Below are 25422 nucleotides of genomic sequence, written 5' to 3' on the forward strand. Positions count from 1 at the left end.
TACATGCACACTTTCTGAGCCACCAACACCTAATGAGCATGTGCAAGATTCACAGAAAATATACATATATGCATTTCAAAATGGCTGTCACATAAGTGAGAGGGAAAATAGAACTAACTTTAACATTTGTTAGGATGACATCTACTACTCATTTGAAATTCAAACTAAGTGATTTTGTGTTGTATTGTTATTATGCATTTACTGATTATGATAATCTACTGTGTTTAGTGGTCATTATGGTCTATACAAGTGATAGAAAGCACCCAGCACCTGTGTAATTCAATACAACTGCTATGTAAACAGTGAATAATCAACGTTATTGTGATTTATTGTTTACTTGAAAACATAAATCAGTAATAAAGCTGTTAATTTCTTGTTTGATTGAATAAACTTTAATTCAGCCAAATTAAAAAAAACAAAAAACCTTTATAGCACCCTATATAGGATTTGTACAGACAAGCACTCCAGATGACTGTTGGTGCCCAGGATGCAACAGAAAGAGCAATACAGATCAAGAACGAGAGTGCACTCACCGGGCCTTTTTTGCAAGTTTAATATGCAAGCGTGAATGTTTTCGGGGGTTTAGCCCCTTCCTCAGACATACATCAAATCAAAAATATTACATAGAGCTTAGAGTACACTCTCCTTCTTGATATATATATATATATATATATACACACATACAGGGCTCAAAATGTCAAGCCCTAAGCTATTAGCCAGCCCAAAATATTACTCGCCACTTTTGATCTCACCCACACCACAACCTCTTTGCATATGTTTAGCCATTGTGAAACACCTTATTATGCAGTACTTTTTTTAATATTGCTTTTGTTTTATACCATAAATTAAATAATGCTATACAGAAATAAATTAACATATATATATATATATATATATATATATATATATATATATATATATATAAAAGTCAAGTAAAGTGCACTCTCACCTATCAGACATCCACCAGGATGCCAGCAAGTAGTATTCACTGGTCATTTTAAATCAAGTCAAGTGATTTGATAGATGTGACGTTTCAGGGAAACACTCCCCTGAAACGTCACATCTATTAAACCACTTGAGCCTTCCTTCTGTTTTGTATATATATATATATATATATATATATATATACCGTATATATATATATCCTGAGTTTTGTATTTACATAGGGGAGATTACAAAAGCCTGTGTCACCCTGGAAGGTTTCCAGTTGGTTTGTTTGAAAGTATGCATTTTGTGGGTGCTGGTTTAGGGTCCCAGGAAGGGTGAGACCTTGACGTGGTTCTGGGCTTGATCCTTTGGCGCCAAATGTAACTGACTTCCCCCAGTTTTGCTTTTAAACATTACTAAGTATCTGCTGGCGAGTGCCAGGTTTTCTGTGTGTTGTATAGATATATATACTGTAGATATAAATATAAATATATATATATATATATATATATATATATATATATATATATATATTTATACACACATAGTGATTATATTGCTGTTCTTAAAAAAATTGGAAAAATAACTTACAATTCGCCATATAACAAGGAAAGTGTTATTTCTGTATATCAACTTATCCCATATCAATTTAATTTTTCATTTCAATATAATACAATTATATTTGGCATAGTTTACCTTTAACATCTTCATATAGTACACTTTGGCACTGGTATATTACACTGGCACATTTCGTATTTATCTGTAATATTTCACTATGATACAACTCCCATAGAACAACTTCAGTTTTTTTAGAGCAGGAATATCTATTTAAAAATAAACAAAAAGAAAGCATTGTAACTTTTTGACACAACTATTTAAGACAGAAAAGTGAAAATTTTTGGAATATCATATCACTTTAAGTTATATGTATAATAAAAGGAAATACTTGTATTAAAAAAAAAAGACTGACAACAATCTATACTATAATCGTGTTTGTAACGCATCCTCAAACTAATGTTGGCAGAGCGAGGCAGCCAGCAGAATGTTGGCTGTGCGTGCAGCCAAAATAATTCACCTGGATGCAGCTTTGCTGCATCCAGGTGGATTCTGAAAATGGCTGGTGACTTCTTCACCACCCTGCCATTTTCGGAATCCACCGGGATGCAGCGAAGAAAAACGGAGCATTACAAAAAAATAAATAACCGCCTGCAATAAGTATTAAAAAACAAAACCTAACTGTCCGCAATAAGTAATAAAAAAAAAACTAACCGCCCGCAAAAAGTATTTTTTTTTTAAAAAAACAACAACAAAAAACACCCGTACAAACTATTAAGAAAAAAATAAATTAATCGCCCGCACAAAGTATTAAGAAAAAATAATAATAAAAAATAAAAATTATTAACCCCTAAAACCACAACATCGCAAACTTCCTAATACATCTATTAATCCCTAATCCGCCAACCCCCCACAATGCATTAAACCTAATTTACCTATTAACTCCTAAACCGCCAACCCCCATAACTCAAAAAACTAATTTAATGACTAAGCCCTCTAACCTAGCACCCCCTAAATTAACCCCTTAATTACATTAAAAAACTACATTACAATTAAAATAAAAACAATTACATTACATTAATCTAAAATTACAGAAAATAAAAAAGGCTACATTACAAACAAACAAAAAACTATCCAAAATAAAAAAATTAAACCTAATCCCTAAGAAAATAAAAAAGTCCCCCCAAAATAAAAACACCCCTAATCTAAGAATAAACTATCATTAGCCCTTGAAATGGCTTTTTGCAGGGCATTGCAAAAAATCAGCTCTTTTACGATAAAAATAAACAAAGTCCCCTAACAGTAAAACCCCCCACCCAGCAAACCCCCCCAAATAAAAAAAAAACTAACACTAATAAACCTAAACTACCCTTTGTCCTATAAAGGGGCATTGCCTTTAAAAGGGCATTCAGCTCTTTTTCACTGCCCTTAAAGGGGCATTCAGCTTTGTTTTTTTAAATTGCCCAATGAACCCTAATCTAAAAAAATAAAAAAAACCCTAACACTAAAGCCCCAAATTCCAGACGGGTCCATCATCTTTATCCACAGCAAAGGCGGTGCGGAGCGGAGGTCCGGAGCTGTCTTCCCAGATGTGGCGATCCTCGGTGGTGGTCATCTGTGGCGGAGTCGGCATGGAGGCATTGAATGCAAGGTACTGCGATCAATTTGGGGTACCTTGCATTCCTATTGGCTGAATTTTTCTAAACAGCCAATAGGATTAGAGCTACTGAAATCCTATTGGCTGTTCAAATCAGCCAATAAGATTTCAGTAGCTCTCATCCTATTTCAAAATCAGCCAATAGGATGAACGATACTGAAATCTGATTTGAACAGCCAATAGAATTTCAGTAGCTTTAATCCTATTGACTGTTTTGAAAAATTCAGCCAATAGGGATGCAAGGTACCCCAAATGGATTGCGGTACCTTGCATTCAATATTCAGTATACGACGGACATCAGATGAAGAGGAGCCTCCATATAGCCGAGGACCACCGCCGAGAATTGCCACATCTGGGAAGACCGCTCCGCCTTCGCTGTGGATGAAGATGATGGATCCGCCTGAAAGAACCCCTTCTCTGCCGTACTTCTGAAACCGTGAGTACCTATTTGGGGCTTTAGTGTTAGATTTTTTTTAATGGGGGGGGGGGGTGTTTTTTAAGATTAGGGTTCATTGGGCAATTTCAAAAAGAGCTGAATGCCCTTTTGGGTAGTTTAGGTTTATTAGTGTTAGGTTTTTATTTTGGGGGGTTTGGTGGGTGGGGGATTTTACTGTTAGGGGGGACTTTGTTTATTTTTATTGTAAAAGAGATTTCTTTAGGGCAATGCCCTACAAAAAAGTCCTTTTAAGGGCTGTTGGTAGTTTAGTATTAGATTAGGAGGTGTTTTTATATTGAGGGGGGTTTAGTAGGGGTATTAGTTTAGGTTTAATTTTATTATTTTGGAAAGATTTGTTTATTTTTTTCTGTATTTTTACTTTTTTATTTTTTGTAGCTTGGGGGGTTGCATATTTAACAAATAGTCTGCCCTCTGGGCAGGCTTGTCAACTAGTATTTACATATTTTAACATCTATTTATTCGATCTTTTGATTGATAATCATAATGTCTAGCCTCTAAGTGACAATAAACTATTCTGATCCCGTGTCTAACAACTTTTTATTGTGTGTTAACTAACCCCCTGGTGAATACACACAAACGTTTCACCTATAGAACATTTATATGTATTGTATCATTTGCCCATGACTTACAAACTCAGTCTGCTCTCAAACGATGCTTCACTGTTTATGGACTACAGTTCCCAGTATTCTCTGCGAGAATTCGGAAGTGCCCTACTGGTGAAGCCGCTTCCGGGAGGACCTCCTTCTCCGCTGTGGGATCGAAGCTGCAACCTCGAAGCCCGGTAGCTTTACCTGGGGAGTCCCGCATCAGTGACCATGAAACACGCCATCTTCCTCCCCCTCTCCGATCCGGCTTGCGTGCTAGTGTTGCTAGTAAGTGATCTGCGTACTCTTTCTGCCCATAATCTGCCAACAGGGTTTGCCCGCTGGACATTGCCCACAACTCATTTAATTTGTATCATACTTGCCCCCCACCATTCCCCTGCCATCTTATTAACCTGTTGTTTATAGTTTAGATGTTTGCTGTATTGTAGATCACCAGTGAAAGCATCTTAAATAGCTTTTGTATTTATAATCATAGTTACTATACTACAGTACATGAAGGTTACCACCCCATGCTCTATTACTTGTCCTTTTTTCCTGCTTACCATAGTGACCATGTATCAAATTCATTTTCACTTGGTGATTAAAATTAGTCAATAAAGCAAAACTAATACAGATACATCTTCATTTGCTATAATAGCAATACATTAAACATGCCACGAAAATTATATTACTGTAATTGAGTCTAATTCTCTATTAACAAGAATAGCCAATTATTTTACTTTGACTTTATTCGAGTCTGTTGATTTATAGGGTGTGTTATAGATTGTTCACAAATATTGTGGAGTTGACCACAAACTCTGATGATGACCCAGCAAGCAAGGGTGAAAACTGTAGATATATTACTAATCCAGAAAATTAATAAGTCATAAGTAAATTAGTAGAGGAAATGTACTTCCTGACTTTTGGGGATTTGTCAGACATAGACAGATTTGACAGCTCTTTTATATCTATATATAAAACTTTACTCATGTGCCTCAATATTCTGTCTCACTTTTTAGTTTCCTAATGATGCATTAACATCTACTATACGAGATGATTATTTGGATAATAATACACTATGTATGTTTATGCACACAACCCCCCCCCCCAGAACTTCACTGTATTGACATTTGCATGTGGTTTTGTGTCTTGATAATTATGCTCTCAATTTAGCAAGTTATTCTGTTGGGATTTGATGGTAACATGAGATCTGACATGAATGAACACTGATTTGTTTAGATTGATATTTTGTTACTTCTCTGCAAGTATTGTGGCTGAATAGTGAAGGAAGTGACACGTTTTGCAACTTGTTCTCATTGTTATACCAGTCTTTATATTACTGTCACATTTTTTTATAGATAAAGTTTAATTAACCCCTTCATGGCGGAATAATAGTACGTTCCGATGTAAACACTATTAGTAAAAATAAAATCACATGATCATCAAAGCTATCGCGTGATTTCAAGGCCGGGATCGGATCATGGGGGACTGCCTAAGCTGCTAAACACCCCCCCCACAGGCTGATCATTGCCTTCGTCAAAGGGGGAAGCAGCAGGACACCTTATATGGTAATGGTTCCATTCCGTCCTAATGGCGTTAAAGCCCAGCACTGTTAGGACAGCATGGAACGTCCTAATGGCATAAATGGGTTAAAGTGATGGTTAACGTTTCCCTATGGATGAGCAGATCCGGAATGTTAGCGATATTTTATGTGGAGTTTAGTTCATCAGTTGTAATGAGGATGCACTATAACTTTTTAATGTATCGCTGAAATACGAATACCCCACTTCAAAAGTAATTTTTGTTTGTTGAGTTTAAAGGGACAGTCAACACTAAATATTTACTTACTTATTTGGATTTAGTGGTTAATGTCTTTTTACTCTTACTGTAGCCCACAGATAATGTATACATAGTTTTCTTTCAAAATCCCTTAGTTTGCAGCCTCTGGCCAATTTGAAATGGCCGTCCGATTCCTCCTCTTCGTGGCGTAATCATCACCCAAGGCTTTGTGGAAAGGAATTCTCTCTGTCAAGCAAGACGTTTCATGCTTGTGAACGGTAGTTTGCACATGTTCGGTTCCGGGTTTACAAAAGGCCCCCTTGTCGATTTCAAGACACTGGGCATGCACAAACTACCGTGCACGAGCATAAAACGTCTTGCTCGACACGGAGATAATTCCTTTCCACAAAGCCTTGGGTGATGATTATGTTACGAAGAGGAAGTGTCTGGCGGCCATTTCAATTCAGCTGGAGGCTGCAAACTAAGTGATTTTGAATGTAAACTATAACTATGTATACATTATCCGTGGGCTGCAGGAAAATTAAAAGGACATTAACCACCAAATCCAAATTAGTAAACTTTTAGTGTTGACTGTCCCTTTAAGGTTTGAAATGTTCTCCAATCAGTGCTCTAGCTACAATAAAAGTGCCATAGGCCTCGATCGTTGATTGGAGAACAGTTCAAACCATTAGCTCACCAAAAAAAAATACTTTTGAAGTGGGCAGCCAGAGTGTTGGGTATTAGAATAGAACCACTTGATTAAAAAATAAGTTATAGCGCATCTTCATTACAGCTGAAGAATTAAAGACTGCAGGGTTAAGTTAACCATCACTTTAAGTGCTTCTACTTTATAAGAAGTAACAGCCCTCAGGTTAAAGCTTAGTTAGAGGCTAACATAACTAGCCGTTTAAGAAGCCAGCACTGTTAAAACAGGTATGTCAATTACACACACAATACTTAGACTGTTGTGGGGAAATGGTCATGTGTAAAGTAATTGCATTATAGGCTTAAATAAATGGTAATTATCACAGTAACTGAGCACTGTAAAATACAAGAGAATCTTGTTTAAGTATTAGATGTTTTATTTGTGAACAAGGTTGATGAAGCTTTAATTTGAAAAAAAAAAGTTGAATTTAGTAAATTGAACAAGGAAGTTGATAATCTACTAGTTAAAGTGAAAAAAATAAGCATACTGGAGGAGATTTGTACTAAATTCTGCATTAAAGTGATGGTAAACTTTACATGTTTTAAAATCAGGTCCGGATTCTAACCGACATTTTACAGAGACTTTAATTGATCACTTCTAATAAAGATGCACTGCAATGTACTTTTAATCTAGCCGTGCCATTCTAATATCCCTATGCTCCAGCTGCCCACTTCAAGATTCATATTTCGTTGTGAGCTAACGGTTTGAACTGTTCTCCAATTAGCACTCTAGCCGTATGGCACTTTTTTTGTAGTTAGAGTGCTGATTGGAGAACAGTTCAAACTGTTAGCTGACAAAAAAGTAGGTGGTGTGAGCACAGGGAATAAGAATGACACGGCTTGATTAAAGTGTAAGTTACAACGCATCTTCATTAGACATGATCAATTAAAGTCCATCTAAAATATTGCTTCGATTTCGGAACTGATTTTAAAACCTCAAGTTTTAAAGTGGAGACTGAGGAACGTTTTTTATAAAATTACATACATACAGAGAGGAAAAATAAAAATAATATATATATATATATATATATATATATATAAAACACTCAGAGAAAACCCAGCACTCACTTACAAGCTCACAGCTAAGATTTAAAAGCAAAAATGGAAAGGTTAGTTACCGCATCTGGCCAAATGGGACAAGCCCAGGCACCTCGTCAAGGTCCTTTCCAATACCTGGGACCCTAAAACAGCCACACAATGCAAGCTTTCAAATCCAAACAAACTGGGAACAAGGGAAGGGTGCACAGGAATATGTAATCACCCAAGACATATACAAAACACGGAAGGGAACTGCACTCTCATACTAGACCGGGTACACATCCCATGACCCTGCAACATGCTCAGCCCTGGGTGCCACTGGCACTCACAGGAAGCTGTGCTGCTCCCAGAGAGGACCTTGACGAGGTGCCTGGGCTTGTCCCATTTGGCCAGATGCGGTAACTAACCTTTCCATTTTTGCTTTTAAATCTTAGCTGTGAGCTTGTAAGTGAGTGCTGGGTTTTCTCTGTGTGTTGTATTAATTTGTTTTGTAATTTTCCCTATGGTTCTTGCACCCAGACCTGACTGGGGTTAACTGCCTGTGACTCTGGGAGCAGCACAGCTTCCTGTGAGTGCCAGTGGCACCCAGGGCTGAGCATGTTGCAGGGTCATGGGATGTGTACCCGGTCCAGTATGAGAGTGAAGTTCCCTTTCCCTTCCGTGTTTTTATATATATATATATATATATATATATATATATATATATATATATATAATATTTTGGATTCAGTTCATACCACAAAAGCAGCATACAGGGAGTAAAACTTTTTTTTAAAAAAAAGTTTTACATTCAGTTGTAATTTATTAATTTAAGAGCTAGTTGAACTTAAAAAAGTAGATAAGACGAATTAACATTGTGTGTGTGTATAACACAATTCTAAAATCATTCTAAATATATGCTCTTTGTTAACACAGGACACACACACACACTATATATATATATATATATATATATATATATATATATATATATATATATATATATATATATATATATATATATATCCTGTGTTAACAAAGAGCATATATTTAGAATGATTTTATAATTGTTGGAGCCAGTCATCTATTTCCCAATAACACTGTAATTATTGCCGAGTTCGTACATAGTTTATTTACACTTAGCTTGTTACTCATTCTGTATTATAAGGTTAAGTTCTTTTTTGTTAGCCTTTTGTAGCTACAGTTCGTCATGACACCGAGTGCTTTAACCTTGGCGTTATTGTGTGGGTCACTAGTGATTAATGGGTTACATTATCCTGTTTATGTGCGTTGGAATGAATATATCACGGTACTTGCCCAGCAGCTAAGGTGCGTTCTATATAGTTCTAGTAGTGCAGCCGGTGTTTTGTGGTGACGTAACAAACCCCGTGCTCTCTACCAATTACAACCCCGGACATTCGTGTTGTGGCTCAATGTGATTGGCCAATATCCAGGAAGCCAGGGAAGCCAAGCCGGGTGTTTATCCGGAAGTACCAATTAGTACAGGGGGAGTGTGCTCTGCAATAATCTCGGAGTGAGTGAGGGCAACTCCTGTAAAGCTTCAGGTTATTGCAACCAAATGGTTGATTGCTAAATATGTAATCTCCCTGGTTTAGTGGATTTGATATGGTCAAGTTTACTTTTACTGTATCGTATACATAAGAATACAAAAAGCCCCAGTTTACAAAAAATAAATAAATGAATTCAAATTATATCCATAATTTAACATCACTTGGGTTTGTGAACTCCTTGTTTCTTGTGCAGTTTTTATGCAGGTTGAATTATTGTACCTGAGAAATTCGGGAAGCTGCTAATTATTATTTATTTTTTAGCAGTTTTGTGGCTTATTCAAAATATGCATGTTTTAGGAAGATCGTTGTACATTCAAATTAAAACTCATTAAATCACATTGTTAGTTGAAAATGTAAAACAATATATAAACAAGTCCCTTCTTGTTTTCTTAGTATTAACGTGTAGCATACATAGGTACTTGGCAATTTTGTTTAAAATTTAGGGGCTGGCCAGATCCTCATATCACCAAACACTGCTAATAGAAGGTTTTAGTATTGCACTATTGCTTACATATAGCTGTTTTTAACCCCTGCAAGGGACATAGTCAAAGGGACATTACAAACTAAATAAATGTTAGATAGACTTGAGCATTCAAAGGATTAGTGTTAGAATAACATAAAGATGTATCTCTTAAAGTTTCATAAGCTGTTTAAACATAGACAAAATCAGTGTAAAATTTTAGTGTCTATAAATCAATGGGAGCTGCCATGTTGTAACTTAGGTTACCTTCTCTGCTGTGGCCAATTAGGGACAGTTATAAATAGGTCGCTAGAGTGTGCAGCCCATGGATATGTTCTGGCACTTCCGTTTCTAACAGGAACTGAAAAGCTCACTATTTCAGTATGGAATTGTAGGAAAAGGGGGGCAAAAAAACAAAAAATTATGAAGGTATATCGCAGTTTGTTTTTTGGTATTTACTATTTATCATTTTATATTACCATCTTAAAGTGTTTAATGTCCCATTTTAAAGGTGTAGTAGATACAGTAGAATTGCGTAAGCAACAATTGCATAGTAAAAAGACACAGTAAAAGCACTAGATTTTTTTTCTGACACATTTTCAAAGGTAGGTTCAGTTGTGTGTGTCTATTTATATATATATATATATATATATATATATATATATATATATATATATATATATATATATATATGAGTTAGATTTACTGTGAACTCTTGCACATGCTCAGTAGGAGCTGGTGCCTCAGTGTGCATATTAAAAGTAATGTTTTTTTCTCATGCTAAGAGGGCAGTGGACTAGAGCCTTGAGCTCACATTAAAGGGACTTTTTCTTTGCATAAATGTTTTGTAGATTAACCATTTATATAGCCTATACAGGGTTTTTTTTTTTGTTTTTTTTTTTTAAAAAGTAGAGTTTTGCTTATTTTTAATTAACATTGCACTGTTTTTCAGACTCCTAACCAAGCCTTAAAGTTTTAGGAGAATACTGATGTATACCTACTCCAGCTTGCTCCTGTTTGTGTAAAGCAGTGATTTTTAACCTTTTTTTTTGCCGTGGCACACTTTTTTACATTAAAAAATCCTGTGGCACACCACCATCCCAAAATTTAAAAAAAAATCACACATTGTAGCCTAATACAGCATATATATATATACACATACACACAAACACACACATACTGTATGTATTGTGCTGTTATGCCATGCCTCCTACAAACTACCCCTGCACTGGGAGTAAAAAACAAGCAAAGTTTAAAAATATGTCACACTGTTGTCAGTCTGCCGTGGCACACCTGAGGATCTCTCACGGCACACTAGTGTGCCACGGCACACTGGTTGAAAAACACTGGTGTAAAGAATCTTCATGTGCAGAGGGGGGGGGGGGGTCTGCTCATTTTGCTATAGAACCACTTTCAGAGTGGGTGTTCCACCTAACTTTTTTTAACAGAGCTAAACAGGGAGCTTCTAAGTAAGTTTTTAAATGGTTTTATACTGGATTTTTATATCAGTATCTGTGCATAGTCTTCTTTATAGTAGTGTCTATTACATGCAGTTATATGAAAATTGATATATACTGTCCCTTTAAGGATTTTAATGCCAGGTTAATTGAATCAAACTGTATTATACTTTAACAGATCTAATCTTATTTTTTTTTTTATAATTTTGAGACAATGTTTACACAGTAAAAAGAAAAACAATATAACAGTATTCAAATTAACAGCTTTGTATGTGATACAAAGATCACTTAAAAAATTAAAGGACCAGAAATTCAGCTCACCTCAGCAAATAAGTGCCCCACGTAAGTCCAAGAATAACCTTTTTCTCTCAATGATAAAATAAACATATTATCCAATATACCAACAGAAATATCATCAACCAAACATGGCAAACCAAAGCACTTCTACAACAACATGATACATATACATTGTCACAGTTTTTCAATTTTTTTAGAAAAAAAAATGTAATCATTAGAGGAGGAAGAAGGCAGATTTCACCAAAATACTGGATAGGTACTCTTGATGATCTTATTATTAAAAACGGTAAATTGTGAAAAGTATATACAATTTGCAGTTGGGTTTGTCTAGGGAGAGATTTAATACATTCAGCCCAATTAGAGAGGACATTTTTTACTTGTTTCTCTGAACATAAATTTATTTTTTTATATTGGTCATAAATTGTTTATGCATCAGGTTTACAATTTCAGCCATGTTGGGACTCTGTTTAGATTTCCAGGTTTTTAATATTAGATTTCGACCCAGTATTGATGTATTTATCAACCTGGTGTTTCGTTTTGTTTGTTGTTTTTTTTTGTATATATATTTTTTTCATTTTCAGAAAAAAGACAAAGTACAAATCCACAAATGTGTGTAAAATCCAATCAATTTGTAAATAACTTTTTTTTTTTTTTTTTTAAAGTTATTGATCCAGAAATTCACCCTATTCCATAATCTTTGAATCTTGGGACAGTCCCAAATACTGGGTAAAGTGATATCTAAAACATATACCATTCTTATCAGCATTCCATTAAGCAATCCATTCAGGAGTTGTATAAGATTTGTTGAGTATAATAGGATTCTCTCAGAGAAATGGAAACATTGTGGCCTATCTATCAAGCTCCGAACGGAGCTTGACGGCCCGTGTTTCAGACTCGCCAGAAACGGCAGTTTTGAAGCAGCAGTCTAAAGACCGCTGCTCCATAACCCTGTCTGCCTGCTCTGATGAGGTGGACAGGAATCGCCGCAATTCAACCCAATCAAATACGATCGGGTTGATTGACACCTCCCTGCTGGCGGCCGATTGGCTGCGAGTCAGCAGGGGGCGGCGTTGCACCAGCAGCTCTTGTGAGCTGCTGGTACAATGCTGAATACGGAGAGCGTATTGCTCTCCGCATTCAGCAATGTCTTGCGGACCTGATCCGCGCTGTCAGATCAGGTCTGCAAGACATTTTGTTAAATTGGCCTCAATGCATATATCTACTGAAACAAGCCTTTGATATATTGGATCTTTAGGTCAGGGCTTGACACATTCAGTAGCCATGGAGCCACTGGCTCCTAAAATTTTACCTGTGGCTCCTAACTTTTTGGGGTTATTCTCCATATATCTATATGCAAATACCACTGTCTATCTCCCAAAAGCATGACTGGCTTCTAAATATTCTTACTGGCTCCTAAATTTTAAACCGATTTGTCGACCCCTGCTAAAGGTCATGAAACTCTTTTTGGAAAAGAAATTGATGGCACCACTTCTGTTGTATTAGGGTCTGTTACCGTTCTGTTTAAATTAAACTGGCCTTGTAACACAGTATATACAGTGGTTGTAAGGTGCTATGTATCAAATGATTAACTGATTTCAGCTAAAGGAACTGAACAAAAAAGTTGATACTTATAAGCACTCATATGAGACCCAAACGATCATGTTATGACATATATGCGTGTGCGTCATAAAAAAAATTAAAACGTAAAACTTTATTAGTACAATGTTTAAAACTAAAATGCTGGCAGTTAATTGACATAAATTATATCAACCCAGATAGCATGGGAATACAATAACATATATGACAGGCAGCTTGAGTCTGGGAAAGGCTGCTACAACAAAATGCCCCACTCCAATGTAAGGAAACTATTATCCACTAAAGTAATAGAGTACTGACTGTTAGTTGTTTATGATCACTATTTCCCACAGATTAGGGAAATGCATCTATCCGAGTAGATATAGGGGCATATTTATCAATGTGCGAGCGGACATGATACGAAGTAGCGTATCATGTCTGCTGCACATCGATAAAAGCCGACAACATACGCTGTCAGCATTTATCATTGCACCAGCAGTTCTTGTGAACTGCTGGTGCAATGCCGCCCCCTGCAGATTTGCGGCCAATCGGCCGCTAGCAGGTGGTGTCAATTAACCCAATCGTATTTGATTGGGTTGATTTCTGTCCGCCGCCTCAGAGCAGGCGGACAGGTTATGGAGCAGCAGTCTTTAGACCACTGCTTCATAACTTCTGTTTCCGGCGAGCCTGAAGTGTCCCGGGAAACAAGGGGCATCAAGCTCCATACGGAGCTTGATAAATATGCCCCATAGCCACTTGTTATACACTAGTGGTAGTTTTAAATACATGATATTATTGTTAAAGAAATTATTCACAAAGTATCTCATTCAGCTTTTTTAAAAAACAAAACAAAAAAAAAACACTGTTGCCACCAGTCTAAATAGATACAGTGATATTAATATGGAATCCGTGTTAATATATAGATCTGAAGGTACTATTATGAGATTGGAGTTAACTAACAGTCTAGTGATTAGATGCCCCAAGGCAGAACATGCTGTGATCTGAGATGTCATCGCAGAAAATGCAGCATGTCTGCAGAAAGAATGGGACACATGCAAGATCTGTTAGTACTTACACTTTGCAGCACTGCTCCACATTAGACAGTTCTCTTCAAACAGAGCTTTGCTCTGGCTGCACTGTGTAGGTTTTTCTTAACACAGTGCATCCAGGGTAAAGTGCTGTTTGAAGAGAACAGTTAAATGTGGAGCACCGCTGCAAAGCAATTTGTGACTGGCTCTCTGGGATTTTGAACCCCGCACCTAGCCATTCCTAGCCTGCAAAGCTGTGACTTCTAAATGTAAGATGTTCTTGTGAGCAATGCACCTTTTTATTTCTACATTTCTACCTTGTGATGTTAGAGCAAGAGAAAAGGAAACAAATTTATTCAAGAAACATTTTTTTAAAAATAACAAAATTTAAATTGAATGTTATTTCAAAATGACCTGCAGAATTTTTTTCACTAAAAAATTCTCATCGCAGTAAGTAAGGAAAAATTCTGCCTCTGGGATCAGATGTTATGAGCTGTGTTCACAGCGTTAATTACATAAAAGAGGTCATGTTACATAAGTGGGTATATGTTAGCAACCATAACTCCCATGCACGTTAGACATTAAATTGTATATGAGTTCGGCTTTACCGCCATACAAATATGGTATAAAAATAGTGTCTAACTAGTAACTACATTTTTGCTAAGTAAGAGCAATGCTGCTATAAAGTCAACTGAGATTTCCCTTGCTAAAACATCAGGATCAAGGTAAGTATTTCCGGATATTGTTTAAATTATCAAAGGTAAGTAACTGCTGCAAGTCTTTAAAATAACAATAGAGCTCCCATTAGCAAATTAAAGTTTACACCAAATCTTTACAATTCCATGGATCTGTGGCTCATGAGATGTTATTTGTGACAAATTTACTTCCCTGGCTCCTAAATAAAGACTGTGTCTGTCTCAATTCATATAATATTAATATATCACCAGCTTTCTAACATATTAGTTATGGAAAAACAACTTGTTCTAACTCAAACTCCACCACTGTGATGTCATTGTATTTCTGTTTTCCTGAGAGGGTGGAAAGAAATCCCTGGAGTCAGGGAGAATTTACTCCCAAAATATTACCTTACTCCTACTTCAGCCTCCATCTCTCCTACCATTACCAGTGATTATCTCTCAGGAATTGTTCTACCCTGTTGCATTAGCCTTCACTGAAACCAGACTCACTCATTCTGACATAACCTCTATGCCAGGGCTCAACAAACCCAGGAGCCGGGGAGCCACTGGCTCCTAGAATTTCACCCCTGGCTCCTAACCTTTTGGGTTATCCTTCATATATCTATATACAATTCCAACTGTCTGTCTGCTAAAAACATGCCTGACTCCTAAATATTCTTACTGGCTACTAATTTTTAAACAGATGTGTCAAGCGCTGCTAGAAATACATTTTGTGGTAACATTTTGTTTCCTATGCTGTTGTCTCTATTTTCTAGCCCTCCCTCTGTGACATTATCATTTGAGATGCACAATATCCAGCTCCTCTGTCCTTCTATACGTTGCTGTTATTTACCATACCAGTTTTCATTCTCTCAACACTTCTTGCCCAGATTTTACATTATTTCTATTCCGTTTATGCCTCTAAACATCTGAAACTTTCAGTACTATGCAGATAAATTCTCTAACCCCCCAAGAGAACTCTGTTCCTCATCTTAGCCCCCCCCCCCCCCCCGCAGCTCATGTAATCCACACACCTGAGAAAATGACCTCTATAAAGAAGTGCAACAACTGGAACGTGTTTGAGCAATTTATTATTGCTATGTTGTGTGCAGCCAACAACCAATAGCTAGTTCCTAGAAGTGCACGCTGCTTCTGAGCCTACCTAGGTATGCTTTCAAGCGGTGGTTACTAATAGAACAAAGTAAAATTGATAACAGAAATAAATTGAAAAGCATGTGCTATATAAAACCATGAAAGTTTAATTTAAATGTCTCTTTAAGTGCAGCAAAAACATGTAATTTGTCAAAACGCATTTGCTATCTTGATCTGGTGTTCTTGACAAGAATAAAGGAACACTACTCCAAAACATTCCGATAGGCATATGAAAGCTCGGCATTTTAGTATGTCATCTTGCCTGAAGAATATGGCAGTATCAGTTGTCCACTTCATGCTGATGCTCTTTGGCTGAAGGGTACTTCCAATTAATGCTGATTGGCTGACAGGTATAATGAACATCTGTACCAACCAATGAACGTGCTGAGGAATTTCATCGTTCATGTCAAAAAAATTAGTGTTTAAAGTCTACTCTTTATATTAATGCTTTTTTTTTTCAATATCCCTTTAATCAAAGTTCTACATATCCTCTTTGAGTTTGGCTTTAACAATGTTGTCCAGATTAGGGTTGCACCGATACTAGTATCGGTATCGGTGCCGGTACCAAGTATTTGCATGAGTACTTGTACTCATGCAAAGGCATCGATACTTAAACCGATACCTCCACTTCCTACCCATACGCTAGCTTGTGGAGTTTTTTCAAACTGCATGTTCCCATTTCATTTTAAGCTGTAGTGGAGACTCAACTAAAAATGGTTCACTTCTGTTCTGCCAATACAAATTGCTGTATTGTATTATTGTAAGAGAGATCACTGTACCTCGTTCAGACAAACCCCTGAAGTACTGGGCAGTTAATAAATGAGATTTCCAGCTCTGGCTAAAATGGCCCAAAATGATCTTTCTGCCCCATGCAGTAGCGCTGAAAGCGAAAGACTGTTCAGCTTAGCATCAAATGACATTACTGATAGCAGAAACAGACGTATAGCTGAACATACAGAGATGCTTCTGTTCCTTAAAAAGAACTTGCTACTAACCTTTGAAAAATTATTGTAATTACTAGATTGCCTGTTATACTGCTAGTTCTTATCTTGCATAATTATGCTCAAAACATACTGTACTCTGAGGAACATCCTTAGCTTATATAATTGCATGAAGAGTGTTCATAGAAAAAAATAAGTTAATTCCTATGAACACACATCTTACAATAATAGGACTAGATTTAGATTACATTTGATATGTAAGCTTTACCAATGCTCTGTTCACATTTCCAACTCAACAGTCAAATGTAAGTTAGCCCATCGTGTTGTTCCCCATGTTTAAACAGTGCACTGGTATTTTTTTTACTGTATTGCACTTTTGGTTGGTTGTAATATTACATTTGTTATTGATTGTTGTTATTATGAATATATTTTAATGCAATATTTTTATTTATAAACGTGTTCTGTGAAATTTCTTCGAGTTTTTACAACTTTGTGACAACAAGCACAGTTCTTCATAATTATAAATAAGCTATCTTAAATCATTAGTTTTGCTTGTGACACTGTCACATGACATAAAAAAAGTATCGTAATTGGTATCAGCGAATATTTAAAGAAAAGTATCGGTACTTGTACTCGGTCTTTAAAAAAAAAAAAAAATGGTATCGGTGCAACCCTAGTCCATATAGATCTGTTCTAAAAAAATTTTTTCTCAAATTCCTTTTTTGATCCTTCTTAAATTGATTAGTTTGAAACATGCATCTATGTTGGTGACACTAACTATTTTACAACCCCACAAATTAAATCTGCAATTTAAAAAAACAAAAAAAAAGGTCTTTCTGGCATCTTAATTGTCAGATAGAGCATGCGATTTCAAGCAACTTTCTAATTTACTCCTATTATCAATTTTTCTTCGTTCTCTTGCTATCTTTATTTGAAAAAGAAGGCATCTAAGCGAAGGAGCCAGCAATTTTTTGGTTCAGAACCATGGACAGCACTTGTTTATTAGTGGTGTCCAATCAGCAAGGACAACCCAGTTTGTTCACCAAAAATGGGCCGGCATCTAAACTTACATTCTTGCTTTTCAAATAACCATACCAAGAGAATGAAGAACATTTGATAATAGGAGTAAATTAGAAAGTTGCTTAAAATTGTATGCTCTATCTGAATCACAAAAGAAACATTTTGGATTCAGTGTCCCTTTAATCAAGGACACTTTTTTTATCTGCCCAGTGCAATAAGTATGCACAGTTTGCTGTTTTTTTGTTTTTTTATTTTTAATTCTTACATTTCCATTAATTTAAGCATAACTAAACATTTTATATTAAATTCTCAAGGTTTTTACTGTCCCTTAAAGAGCTCCAAAAGTAAAATAATAAAGCAACAAGAGTATCTAAACTAAGGCAATGATAAAAACGTGGCAGGTTTAGGAAACTGATTAAGAGAATCAGTTTCCTAAACCTGCCACTTTTTATCATTGCCTTAGTTTAGATACTCTTGTTGCTTTATTATTTTACTTTTAGAGCTCTTAAAGGGACAGTGAACACCTTGAGAATTTAATATAAAATGTTTAGTTATGCTTAAATTAATGGCTTTGTAGTAGATTCATGATTTATTTTGAAGCCTTTTTTATGTAATTTAGCTTGGAAAATTGTAGCTTTTCTAATAATACTGCAAAAGCATGGCTCAATGCTACCCTAATTGGGGCTTTAACAGATAAGGACTACAAAACAATGCACTTTATACTAAGATAACTAATTTCATCATCTCCAGCCTTGTTCCAAATAAAGCAAGTGGTGGCTGGGGTTTTGCTGTTTAAAATTAATAGCAGCAAACATGATGTTAAATTGTTTATTATATAGGAAGATAAAATAAATGTCTTGTAATTATATGGTGTTTACCGTCCTTTTAAAGGGCATACTAATGCAAAATTCATTTTTACACTGTTGATCCTAACTTGCTATGTGTTTAGCTGTGTATTTCACACTTTAGAGAGATTAAAGGGACATGAAACTTGTGATTCATATAGAGCGTACAATTTGAAACAACTTTCCGATTTATTTCTATTATCGATTTAGCTTCATTCTCATGGTATCCGTTATTGAAGGAGCAGCAATGCAGTATTGGAAGCTAGTTGAACACATCAGTAAGCCAATGATAAGAGGCAAATATGTGCAGCCACCAATCCGAAGCTAGCTCCTGCGCCTACCTAGGTATGCTTTTCAACAAAGGATACCAAAAGAACAAAGGAAATTAGATATGAAGTAAATTAGAAAGTTGTTTTTTTTTTAATTGTATGCAGGGTACGTTGTAGTCGATAAGATATTAAACACACAGCATGAAAGCTGCAGAGTACTGCCATTCACAAGTGGAAAGAGACGATTAGTCAGTCGCAAAGCTGGGTTGTGCGACTGATGGTGATTCAGTCACTGGACATGTTTGCTTGGGACCAGCAGTTCTCTGCGGCTCCGGAGCTCTACTTTTTTTATGTCTAAGTCTGGGGGTTAAATACATAGATATGCAGGGTTGTAAAATTACATGCTCTAACAATATAGAGTAAGTGATCCATCTAATGCCCATTTTGGGTATTTAACAAAAACTGTTGCCCACCTACTCAGTTTATCATCTCCGTTAGTTTTCCAGTTTGAATGTGTAGTAAAAAAAAAAGTTCTTTTGACAGACTTGCATTTTAGCCAATCAGTGCTGACTCCTGGGTAACTCCACGGGCATGAGCACAATGTTATATATATATATATATATATATATATATATATATATATATATATATATATATATATATATATATATATATATATATAGTACACATGACCTAACGCCCTCTAGTTGTGAAAAACTGTCAAAATGCATTCAGATAAGAGGCGGCCTTTAAGGGCTAAGAAATTGGCATATGAGCCTTCCTAGGTTTAGCTTTCAACTAAGAATACCAAGAGAACAAAGCAAAATTGATGATAAATGTAAATTGTTTAAATTTATATGCCATATCTGAATCGTGAAAGTTTAGTTTCGACTAGACTGTCCCTTTAAGTCTACATCACTGGTTTTCAAACCTGTCCTCAGCCTTCCTAACCGGCCATATTTTTAGGATTACTTTAGGTGAGAGCAGGTAAAATAACCATGTTTACTACTCAGATGATTATTTCACCTGTGCTCCAGTTCAGATATCCTGAGAATCTGACCTGTTAGGGAGGTTTGAGGACAGGATTGAAAACCAGTGATCTAGATATTATATCATTTTAAGGGCGTAGAAAAGGTTGAATCCATGAGTTGAAGCATCCTATAATTTATGCATTATAGGGCGTATTGCACATTAAATGATGGTAGTGAAGGTTTATATGTACAGAGTGTGTTGAGCTTGTTTAGTTTTTCATCTCCTACAAAACGAAAAGAAAACTTTATACTATGTTCTTACCATATATTGCATTTTAATGCCTTTAACTTTCAATTCAGAAAAGCATTTTTTAAAAATTAAAATTTGGTTTAATTTAAAGGATCATGGGAGGGTGTATAAAAGGGTCAGTAAAGTTTTTTTTTTTCTCTTATTTTTTAAAAAAAACCAGTTCAGAAAATGGTTTGTAAATGGTATTTTTGCCCCTTGTTCTTTCTTGCTTGCGCAGCCTTTTTATTTCTTCCTCAACAGCAGGGTGGTGCTGGCAGTTAGACGCTGTATTGCCTATCTAATTAGCTATGCAGAGCTGAATCACACTTTCATAAGCCTGTGGGAGGGGCAGTATTACATCTGATTTCAAGGGACATTACATACTCAACAAATGCTTCATAGAATGATGTGTTCAAAGCAAAGTTTAGCCTAAGAACAATATGCAGATGTTTTTTAAACATTATATTAGTTGTTTTGTAACCCAGAGCTTGATGGATTTGTTTGACCATTTCTAAGAGATCAAAAACTATTTTATATATGTATATATATGTATGTGTGTGTATATATGTATGTATGTGTGTGTGTGTGTGTGTGTATAATAACCCAATAACAGTTTTATTCATATTTAAGAACTACTAAGCCTGAAAAGGAAACGGCTGTACCCAGCTAAATTGTAGATGCAGCTGGTGGCAACTGGAAGTGGGGGGCACCCATTGGTTTCTTGGGGCTACTGGGGCCTAATTGTTTAATACACCAGTGGCTCCCTGGCACCTGGGTTTTTCGAGCCCTGTTTTAACCTGGCTTTCCTTTACTGATCAGCCCTTTAAGGGACAGTTATATAGTGTGTGACAAATAGGCATGTGCATTTAGCATTCATTTGTATAAACAAATGCCAAATATGGCCTCATCTCCGAATAAGCCGAATGCTGCTATTTGTTTATATAACGAATGCCAAATGCACATGCCTAGTAACCAATTACTACGTGGAATATAGCAGTGGTAAAGGGACAATGTACACTAGATCTTTCTTTGCATAAATGTTTTGTAGATGATCCATTTATATAGCCAATCTGCGGTTTTTGTGGTGATTTTCAGACTCCTAGTCAAGCCCCAAAGTATCAGACGTAGACTCAAGTCTGCATATTCCTGCTTGCTCCTGTTTGTGTAATGGGTCTTTTCATATGGAAAGGGGGGGGGGCGGGGTCTGTTCTTCCTGCTTTCTCAGCCACTTTCAGTCGGTGTCCCAGCCTAACCACATTAACAGAGCTAAACTGGGAGCTTCTAATTATGTTTTTAAAAGGTTTTATACTGGATTTTATATCAGTATCTGCATATTCTTCTTTATAGTAGTGTCTATTACATGCAGTTATACAGAAATTGGTGTATACTGTCCCTTTAAGTCAGGAATCTGCATTTTCACTTTTAATAGGATTTGGAAAGGCCACAATTTTCAGAATTAAATTACAGAACAAAGGGGATAAAATAAATTAATGAAAATATATAGCAGTTTTTTTAATTCTCCAAATAACTACTTTATATTGCAATCTATTTTACTATCTTAAAGGGACATTAAACACCAAATACATGCTAGATAGAATGATGCATTCAAAGAAAAGATTAGTCCATGACTAACATGTAGATGTATTTTTTAAAGTTTCATTAGTTGTTTAAAAAGTGACAAAATAAGTGTAAAGTTTTAGTGTCTATAAAACACTGGGAGCTGCCATATTGTAACTTGTGTTACCTTCTCTGCTGTGGCCAATTAGAGACAGTTATAAATAGGTCACTAGAGTGTGCAGCCAATGGTTGTGCTGGATTTAACAGTGTTCTGCACTTCCATTTCTAACAGGAACTGAAAAGCTCACAATTTCAGAATGGAATTACAGGCAAAGAGGCCAAAATAAATAATGAAAGTATATTGCAGAGTTGTTTTATATATATACAATTTATCATTTTATATTACCATCTCAAAGTGTTTAATTTCCCTTTAAACGTGTTTAATATCCCTTTTTAAAAAGTATTATATTTTATAGCACTGCACAAAATAACACATACTGTTACTTAAAGGGAGAGTAAAGTAAAAATTAAACTTAAATGGATTGAATAGAGCATGCCATTTTAAACAACTTTGCTGTTTATTTCTGTTGTCAATTTTGCTTAGTTCTTTTTGTGTTTTTTGTTAAAGAGTAATCCGAGTTGAGCTCAGAAGCGCACACGTGTCCTTAGCCATCTGACAACAGTGTTTGCAAGAATGTTTAAAATAATCTTATACACAGTTACAAACACAGATGCCGTAGACTACTATAGACACTCTATGGCAACAGAGTTTGCAACTGTGTATAACATTGTTTTGCTCTTTCTTACAAGGACACGTGCACGCTCCTGAGCTCACCTATAATTACTCTTTAACAAAGGATACCAAGAGAACTAAGCAAAATTAGAATGTTGTTTAAAATGTTATGCTCTGTCCAATCCATCTAAGTTTATTTTGACTTTACTGACCCATATAATGCAGGGTTTTTCAAACTTCCCCCCCCCCCCCCCCCCCATATGACTCACTGCAGTGATAGCACATACCTTCGTCACCCTATTTTTATGCTTGGTCTGAACATTTCCCAAGTAATAAACAAGACAGCTGAAATTTGTGGCAAAGTGAGTAAAATATGTGCAACTTTACACCTGATTTGTAGTTAAACTTGAAAGTGTTGTAAAAGTAATAACACACACTACTCACTATCATATCACACATATAACACACACAACACACACACAAGTAGCGACCCAGTAAACATAGTGTGTGTTGCCCAGTAATGGGTCATTGACCCCTGGTTTGAAGAACCCTTCTTTAATGCATTACATTTATTCTAATTTAAAGGGACAGTGTACACCAATTTTCATATAACTGCATGTAATAGACACTACTATAATGAATAATATGCACAGATACTGATATAAAAATCCAATATAAAACCTTTTAAAAACTTACTTAGAAGCTCCCAGTTTAGCACTTTTGATTAGGTTGCCTGGAACACCCAGTGAAATAAGACACTCCCCCACCCCCTTCCTCTGCATATGAAAAGACCCTTTACACCAGTGTGCCGTGAGAGATCCTCAGGTGAGCCACGCAGACTGTCAACAGTGTGACATATTTTATTAAATTTTGCTTGTTTATATATATATATATATATATATATATATGCTGTATTAGGCTACAATGTGTGATTTTGTAAAATTTTGGATGGTGGTGTGCCGCAGGATTTTGTTAATGTAAAAAAGTGTGCCATGGCAAAAAAAAGTTTGAAAATCATTGCTTTACACAAACAGGAGCAAGCTGGAGTAGGTATACGTCGGTATTCTCCTAAAACTTTTGGGGCTTGGTTAGGCATCTGAAAATCAGCACAATGTTATTTCAAAATAAGCGAAACTATATATTGTTACAAAAAACTTTATCGGCTATGTAAATGGATCATCTACAAAACATTTATGCAAAGAAAAATCTAGTGTACAATGTTACTTTAATTATAGTGTAACGGTATCCCCTCGCATGTACCTAGCGCTTACCTCATCTTATCACATTGTTTCTGTAAGCTAGGCTTGGGGAATATAGCCAATCACACATTGTATTGCCAGATCCATTTATGTTAACATAGAACTCCAGGATCCATCTGTTTATTGTCAGGAGCATCTGTACTGTCACATGGATAATTCCCCTAGATGAACAAGCATAATTCTATTGACACACATTTATCAATAGTCCCCTAGCAAGACAAGTCTCTTTATAGGCAATCAACTATATTGTAGAGCAATTTAAAGTGCTGCTATTTTTCGTTTTATATTTCTATTTATTTGTTTTAATCTAATTCTGTCTGTGGTGTGATAGTACATAATGATCATTTGTCTTTGGGTTTCTCTTTAGGAAATAGCACAGTAATTATGCTCATTTCACTAGCTGAACATAGAAGAAACGCAAACTGCAGGATTACATGAGCACACATTGGGGTAGATTTATTAAGCTGCATTCACAGCTTTTTAGGCTATGCGGAGCAGGTTTGCATGAGTGAGTCTGCTGCCTCGTATTTATTAAGCTAAAACGTTTGTCCCTCTGCCACATTAGAGATGGTGAGATCAGTAACCCCCGACACTCACACATCCAGGGTGATTGACATGCCCTGCTCTTGTGCAATTGGTTACACAGAAGCAGAGGACAGCATGGCACAATAAAACTCTTGTGCAATGTTACATTTCGCTACACAATGCAGCATTGCAATTGGCGATTGCAGGAGAACACAAGTTCACTGCTTGCAAAACTGTAACTGTCTGCCTGCAAAGATGATACATTTTGACAATTTTGTTGTTAGTTTTCTTCCATAAAAATATTAAAGAACTACAGCTTGCATGGGGGAGGGTCTGTGGTTTGCACCAGTGACGTGCACTCATTGGAGGCAGGTGAGGCAGTGCCGCACCTGCCATTTTGGCCAAATGAAAAACAAATAGAGAATTTTATTTAAAAAAAAAAGTTACATTTTTTTTTTTTTTTTTTTACATGTCAAACTGTAATATTGCGTAATAGAGAGGCACTGGGTTCTGGTGTTTCTCTATTGCACAATATTTGTAGTGTATTTTTATATCTAGCTGCTCTGCAGCATCACCCGGTGGTGATTTGCAGGAGCAGCGTGGCTGACAAAATTGCTATATGAGGCATCTCTCATGAGGCCTCGACTGTTCCCTGGGAGACCGGCTCATCCAATCAACACCGGTGTTGACTCCCTGGCTCTGCTTAGCCTTACAGTGCACTCACTACTGACTGAGTGTTTGTGCATGCGCAAGGAAGGAGCAGCGTGGCGGCGGCGGGAACAACAGCCAGTGCCACTCATTCCTGCCTGACAGTGACACCTCAGCCTGAGCCAAGTAGCGTGGAGTGGAGGAGGAGGCTGCCTGATCTATAGAGACTCGCACGTCGCACCGCATATCGCAGCTGCTGCCCGGCCCCTGCCCTGGTCCTGCCTGACCGTGACCTGTCGGCTGTCACCTGTGACCTCACCTGAAGGAAGGAGCCCGCGTCCAAGTGCACACAGTCCGTCACACTGTCACACAAGTAAGTCATCATCAGAATGACAAGCCATGCCGTGTGATAGTGTGATGATCATGCAGTACAGCCTGTAATATCATGATAATTATATATTTTTTAT

The 25422-nt window shown here is 36.4% G+C and overlaps 1 protein-coding gene across 1 annotated transcript in view; it reads left to right on the top strand.

The window, feature by feature from the left end:
• The first annotated feature begins 4318 nt into the window (after positions 1-4318).
• ERP44 (endoplasmic reticulum protein 44) overlaps positions 4319-25422 on the top strand; it is an 88227-nt gene continuing 67123 nt past the window's right edge. Inside the window, exon 1 of the mRNA XM_053714475.1 lies at positions 4319-4468. Within this exon, the coding sequence (XP_053570450.1) occupies positions 4412-4468 (57 nt within the window). The 5' untranslated portion in view covers positions 4319-4411. The remainder of the gene's footprint in view (positions 4469-25422) is intronic.

This window comes from Bombina bombina, chromosome 5 (genome assembly GCF_027579735.1).
Source record: "Bombina bombina isolate aBomBom1 chromosome 5, aBomBom1.pri, whole genome shotgun sequence".
NCBI classification, from domain to species: Eukaryota; Metazoa; Chordata; class Amphibia; order Anura; family Bombinatoridae; genus Bombina; species Bombina bombina.